The sequence below is a fragment of the Poromitra crassiceps genome, assembly GCF_964638095.1.
Source record: "Poromitra crassiceps genome assembly, chromosome: 29".
Classification (NCBI taxonomy): Eukaryota; Metazoa; Chordata; class Actinopteri; order Beryciformes; family Melamphaidae; genus Poromitra; species Poromitra crassiceps.
Genome location: NC_139641.1, coordinates 4,732,410 through 4,739,909, shown reverse-complemented (window position 1 = coordinate 4,739,909; position 7,500 = coordinate 4,732,410). Strand labels below are relative to the sequence as shown.

General features: G+C 44.5%; 1 protein-coding gene across 1 annotated transcript in view; it reads right to left on the bottom strand.

The window, feature by feature from the left end:
- Positions 1-255: 255 nt before the first annotated feature.
- LOC310799967 (solute carrier organic anion transporter family member 2B1-like) overlaps positions 256-7,500 on the bottom strand; it is a 94,407-nt gene continuing 87,162 nt past the window's right edge. The window contains 4 exon segments of the mRNA XM_083662567.1: positions 256-1,911; positions 2,759-2,885; positions 6,788-6,820; positions 6,823-6,851. Of these exon segments, the coding sequence (XP_083518693.1) occupies positions 1,716-1,911; positions 2,759-2,885; positions 6,788-6,820; positions 6,823-6,851 (385 nt within the window). The 3' untranslated portion in view covers positions 256-1,715.

The window sequence follows — 7,500 nt, the reverse complement described above, 5'->3', positions numbered from 1 at the left end:
TGACGGAGTGCAGTGCCCTGTTTTCATGCAATTCGGCTTACCCCGCACCGGGGGCAAGTTGTGCCAAGAGACCACTTTTTTAAGAATAGCCATATTTTTTTAACAGTTTATTTAAGATCCAAAGGGAGTGTTCCCAGTGGTGCACAACATCCTGAAATATATTTACATATTGTAGTTGGAGGCATTACTGTCATGCCCTCACTTTCAAGTAAAAAGTGGCCCAACTCACCCCACTCTCCCCTACAAGGAGCGGGAGGGAACAGGAGCTGCTATCAATGTGACGCACAGCAGAGCCAGGGTGAACCAATAATAATAATAATGTTAGATTGTTCATTTTCTTATTGTCTCTATATGATATAATAACCATATGAAAATAAGATATTTACACAATGTAAATACAAGCATTTCACATGCCCCGTTTCCTCGTTTTCAGGTCGCAAGTTCAAAACAAATTATCGTTCAGTGCAAGGGAATCAAACCAGACACATCGGGGTGGCTTAAAAATCACATTTAAAGTTGGAAATAAGGTTATAAAAAAAACACTGGAATTGTCCTTTAATACACCACTGGTCTGAAAGCAGCTCAGTGTCTCCTCACCACGCTGTGGTCAGATAGATGCAGACACTCTGCTGAGGGTTAGCAGAGGAAAAGTCCCTTAAGAAAGTATTCAGAGTATCAGATACAAAAAGCCCTTTAAAAGTCCCTTCATGATGATGCACACACACACACACACACACACACACACACACACACACACACACACACACACACACACAGTATTAGCCTCAGAATTCGTCTACTCATGTCATTACATATCATCGTCTTACCCCAATCTACCCCCCCCCCCCCCCCAGTTGAGTTGGGGCTATTCTTAAATATTGCGTATAGTTTCCAATACAGAGCTGTTTTTCTTCATGTCTTTTCCATTGAAAATTGCCATTCTTGTTCTTCTGCTTGGAAGTTCCTAATTACACATCCAGGAGAACAGAAATAACTGGCATGGCATGCTCTGGCATGACAAAAAAATGGCTTGGTATTGGAAACTACGCAATAATGTAGTTAAGAACACGAATAGCCCGACTCGACAACAACCTCGGGGGGAGGGGGCGGGTGTGTGAGACTATGATACGGGGGTACGGTGGCGCAGTCGGTAGCGCCGTCGCCTCACAGCTAGAAGGTCCTGAGTTCGATTCTCGCCTGGGACGCTGGGGTTGTGTTCCCCCCCATATCTTCAGTGCCTACTGCCCAGGTGGGTTATCTCATCGAAAGGGCCTTTCTGTGTGGAGTTTGCATGTTCTCCCCGTGCTCCCCCAGGGGGTTCCTCCGTACATAACCCCCCCACTAAAAACATGCAGAAGATCATCATCGTCATCCAACAACATCCGAAGTTGGTCCCCGGGCGCTGGAAAGAAAAAGCGACCACTGCTCCTGGCCTGCCCCTCGGAGGAAAGGACATGTCTGGATGGGTTAAATGCAGAGGACACTTTTCACCGGCCACCGTCAGCATGAGTGTGTTGTGGCCGCATGCATGTGTTGTGGTGTTTGTGTGACAATAAAAGACGGGCTTGTCCGTCTACTAACTGTGATATGTAACGAGTAGTCTAACTCTGAGGCTAACACTGTGATAGTTTAGCATAGCAGCTTCCTCACAGCTGAAACAAGTGATCTTCTCTCTCTCTCTCCCTCGCTCTGCCTCTGGTCATCGGTGTGTCTCCTCAGGCTGGGATGCTGTGTGGCTCTTTGCAGGGCGAGCCGTCTGGATTCTTCACCAGCCGGTACCCCCCTCCCCCTCCCCCTCCCCCTTCCCCTGGGCTTCTCTCGGGACGTCCCGTCTGCCGGCGGAGGACGAGCACAGACAGCAGGAAGAAGAGCAGCGCGGCGCAGATGAAGATGGACTGCAGGCCCAGGAACCTTGAGACACACAGGGAGAGACACTATAAGATCTTTATCTTCATTTACATTTTGGGAGATTCGCCTATTTGCCAGATTCCTGATAGTAAGATGAGAAGATAGCGTCCCTTCTCTATAGTTTTACTTGTTCAAACCAAACGGTTCAGATATATTTAGAAACAGCAGAGATCGCATGACATTTCAATCTGACAAAAATGTTAAAAAAAAAAAAGCGGTTTAAAGACAATGTTTTTTCAACGTTTTTTTTTCTAGTTTTGGTCCGAGTGATATGTTCCATGGTCTCTCCCGATTTTAAATATAGCTCAACCGTTTGGTTTGACCAAGTAAAACTATTTTTATAAGCATTTTACGAAATGTCTATGGGAAAATAAATTGCGGAAGAAAATCTCTGGTACAGTGCTGAAGCAGGAAGTGACGTTCACTTTGCCTCTCTATATCCATAGATTTTTTTGCTGCTTTCTTGCTAGTAGCTTAGCTCGCTAACTGGCTAATGGCTGCTACCTCGCTGGTTTGGAACACTCACAGGCGATTACGTATTTCCGCCCATGTATTTGTTGTTTTGTGGATTAACAACAACACAGTTGCATTTCCCCCTGTGTACAATGTGTCCGGCCTGACCACCTCCGGAGGTGGTTTGGCTGATCAGATCACAATCTGTCCTCAATGTGACTCGGGTGCATTTACACCTGTTCATGTGGTCGAGCACTATCCCATTGCAGTGTGATCAACACATTTTAATGCCAGCAGGCCCGTAGCCAGGGTTTGAGAAATACCGAGGTCATGACCTCGGTGTCCTCAACGGTAGCTACGGGCCTGAATGCCAGGTGTGAAGGAGTCCCTAACTCACCGCTGTCTGAGCAGGTCCAGGTCGTAGTAGTGACAGGAAGTCTTCGTGTCGCTTCCGCAATTCTTGCCCCACAGGATGCAGGTACTGTCTATGGCTATGCCATACACGGTGGGCATGGGCATGAAGGCTGAGAGAGAGAGAGAGAGAGAGAGAGAGAGGGAGAGAGAGAGAGAGAGAGAGAGAGAGAGAGAGAGAAAGAGAAATTGATTAAATTATTGACTGTTTTTTTAAACAGGAGTTTTGTTGTTTTGTATGTAAAACCAGTGGCGTGCCTGACCAAGTTGGTGCCCTAGGCAAGATTTTTGCTGGTGCCCCCCCCCCCCCCCCCCCTCCCCCAAGAAAATATAATAAAAATGATATCGCAGCTAATTCCACCACAAATACAGTCACACATAAACTGTATAGCTTTATGCATTTGAAGTTTACTGGAAATGGGAATAACGAACCAGTGCAAATAAGAATTACAATATTAATAATATAAATAAAATAAAATAAAATAAAATACAATAAAATACAATAAAATACAATAAAATACAATACAATAAAATATTATATAAAGCAGTAAAACACAACAAATTACAAATAGTAAAATAAGTAGTAGTAAGAGTAAAATAGGAGTATTGCACACACACACACACCTAAAGAAAATATGCAAAATGAATTTCAGTTGAGGCAATTTGGCAAATGACTGAGTCTGTCAGTCAGTGGAGTGAGCATCAAAACAAACTGACGTCATGTCACCGCTAAAACTGCTGCCTGCAGTGCAGGCTCAGAATCGCCCATCCCCCACTCTGGGAAAAAGCTCCGAGCAGGTAGAAGGGGGCGCGGCCGCGCAGGGCCGCGGGTGGTATGGATTAGGGACCATGGTGAAAGTGCTGCAGCCCAGGCAGCCAGAAAGCCAGAATTAGAAAAATGATTTCACTATTATTTAAAGACTTAAGACGTTGTTGTGCTTATTTTTTGTCTACTATTGCAAAATAATAGATTATCATTAAAAAGTATTGTAAAAAAAAAAAAAAAAAAAAAAAACTCTCTGGCCAACAGTCTCACAGAAAATTGTATAATAGCAACGTTTTGGAGCAACGTTTGCTATGTTACAATTTCGGCTCGAAAATTGTAAAATGGTAACGTTCTGAGATCTTAGGGTTAGGGTTAGGGTAGGGGGAGGGGTTAGAAACAGAAAATCTCCGTAAACCACGCCCAAACCACGCCCACCGCTGTAGACACATACGTTACCATTTTACAATGTCTGAGCCGAAATTGTAAAATAGCAACGTTGCTCCACAAACGCTATACTTGTTTTCAAAGTCCACTTAGCTACGTGAAACAACAACTTACATGTACGAGCTAGCAACGTTACATGCTGAAAATGGCAAGTTTCACATATTTCATTTAATTTCATTTATTTATTTGGTCTAGAAAAGTAGGCCTACACATTAACAATTGACACATTCCATGACGGGCAACCTTGCACTAGGTAGGCCTACACCGCATGTACCGGGTGCAGCTTTTACTACACAGCAGCAGGAGTTGGCTGGCTTGACGTGCCGAGACAGCTTGTACACGAGCCTACGCCTGTCTGGTCTCACGTGTATGAGACTGTAATCCATTACCTGGAAGACAATAGACTTAGGAGAGGGGACTAACAAGTCAACTCCAAAAACACACCAGAAGCCAGAAATGGTGGAAGGTTGGGCTTGGGGCTAGCAAACCCAACCCGTAAAAACAACACCTGCCACAGAAACGAAGACCAGGGAAAAACAAGAGAACTTAGTCCTAGGAGAGAAGAGTTCTTCAGCACGAAGAATTATGACGTTGTGTGGTGAAAGCCAGGAGACCGTGGAAGCCTCAGGACCGACCAGGAGTAACATCACCATCGGAACGTGGAATGTAAGGACCATGTAACACAGGTGGGAAAAACCACCCAAATAGCAGCTGAAATGAAGAACTATAGACGGTTTTAACTTGACAACAAAAACATTCTAAATTGAACCCCCGCTCACTTCCTGTTGCAGTGTTTGCTATGGACATAAAAGAAAAAAAAACACAGGACTGACCATTCCATGAAAACCGTCTATACAGCTGAGCGGCGAAAACAAAAGTAACGATGTCGAGTGAATATTTCTGCAGTTTGCCGAATGCTGAGAAAAAGGAAGTGCTGTGGGGTTGCGCTCTGGTGAAAACCGTCTATAACCTTGCACTACTGGGAATAAGTGAGGCGAGATGGACACAATCGGGACAGAAAAGACTGATGAGTGGAGAGGGGCACGGTGGCTCAGTGGTAGAGCTGTCGCCTCACAGTCAGAAGGTCCTGAGTTCGATTCTCGCCTGGGACACTGTGGGCGCTGTGGTTGTGTTCCCCCCCATATCTTCAGTGCCTACTGCCCAGGTGGGGTATCTCGTCGTAAGGGCCTTTCTGTCTGTGTGGAGTTTGCATGTTCTCCCCGTGCTCCCCCAGGGGGTTCCTCCGTATATAACCCCCCCACTAAAAACATGCAGAAGATCAGATCGTCATCGTCATCCGACCAGTGACGACAACATCCGAAGTTGGTCCCCGGGCGCTGTACGAGAAAGCGACCACTGCTCCTGGCCTGCCCCCCGGAGGAAAGGACATGTCTGGATGGGTCAAATGCAGAGGACATATTTCACCGGCCACCATCAGCATGAGTGTGTGTAGTGGCCGCATGCATGTGTTGTGTGACAATAAAGAACGGGCTGCCGTCTGAAAATCGTTTAAAATCGTTTAGATGTTGCTCTAGTCGGGCCATGAAGAGGATGATGCCCCACACACAGAAGGGGTAGCACTTATATGTTATCAACATCTGCACAGAGAGCATTGATAGGATGGGAGGTCCATGGATCAGGAATCATCACAGAGTCATTTAGAAGAAAGAAGCAGAAGATAAAGGTGAATGTGGTCCAAAGCTACACACCAACAAACGATAGTGGGGAGGAAATGAAGGAGGAGTTCCATGACAGACTCCAGGACATTCTGGGCAAATACACAGAGAAAGATGTCACCATCCTTATGGGAGACTTTAATGCAAAGATTTGGAGAAGACAACATCGGATACGAGGAGGTGATGAGAATTCACGGACTCAGGAAAATGAGTGAGAATGGAGAGAAGTTCATAGACCTTTGTGCATCGAACACGCTTGTCATTGGAGGCAGTATCTTCGCCCATAAGAAGATCCACAAAGCAACATGGGTATCACCAGATCAAACCAACAGAGAACCAAATATATCACATCTGTATAAACAAGAAGTTCTGAAGATCACTACAGGACGTGAGAGTAAAAAGAGGAGCAGATGTAGCATCAGACTGCTAGACTGAAGCTTAAGTTAAAGAAGAATAGGACAGAGGTAACAGACAAAAATACAACATGAGTCTGCTGAGGGACACTGACATTCGAGAAGAATACAAGGAAGTAACTCGGTGTGGATTTGCTACGAAAACGACGTTTCACGTAACTATTGATTATTATTTCATCACGTGGTGAGTACCCGATGTCACAACATGTACATAGAGCTTTCTGGCGCTCTGTTTTGTTGACTTTGAACGGCGATATCGATACCGATACTGTTGCGCCCAGAGGGCGCAGTTTCCCCAATAGCGAAACTTGGAAAAGTTGCTGAATGGGGCGTTAAAGGAATGCAAACAAGGCAGAGCGTTTTTTTTTCCCCCTATACCAAAATGATAGTAGATTGAGCCAGACTCTCTCTCCAGCGCTGGTAGCCAGCCGTAGCTATCTACATCTGGTGCACAACTCTCCGCCCCCTAAGACCAAACAAAATTGTGACAGACCTATGAATTGACCGACCACGGACGGTGGGGCGGTACGTTTTGAACGATGCACCAATGCGTGCAGAAACTTCCATATCAGCCCAGCCCATCAGATTTTACTGTTGAAATTCCTATGGCAAACCCCGGAAATGTTAACTTAAGACTTAAGCATGCTGACATAAGACGTTGGGTCTGACGACCACATGAGACTAGTACAGATATAGTCTGCTCAAGCAAGACTCACCCAAGACTCTGAACAGCATGTACTGAACTCCACTGCAAAAGACTTATCTTCTGGAGGGACCGTTCTGCAGCACACAGGAATACAAGAACAACACATGAGAAGAAGCTAGAAGGTTGCACGTTTGTGCCTCAAAACAAACCTTGGAACTGTCTCCATATCTGTTAGTTTCATAGTTTGGGCTAAAACATGATTATCTCAGACAGACAGACAGACAGACTGACAGACTGACTGACTGACTGCACATCCCTCCCTTGAAAGCAGTGTTGGGCAAGTTACTTTCAAAATGTAATATACTACATATTACTAGTTACTTCGAAGTTACTTTAAAATATTACTTTCTGTGTAGAGTAACTCGTTACTTATTACACTACTTTTGCATTACTTTTACCAAAACAACAGCAGCAGCAGAATGACATCGCCGCCCCGGAACCATCCCGAAAAATAATTTCAAGCGCCTTGAAGTCAGTGTAAAACAATCCAACATTCTAAATGTTATTCTTTTCCTTTGTAGGAAATCGTCATCTATAGTGGTTTATTTGCATAAAAACACACAGTTTGATTAGGAAATGATTGTATCTTTTTGAAAATATGTGCTTTGATTTAATAAAATGTCATTCAATTTGTAACTCGAGTTACTTGACAAAGTAACTGGTATAATATTACTGAAATCCTATTTGTAATAAGTTATATTACTGAGTTACTGCTAAAAGTAA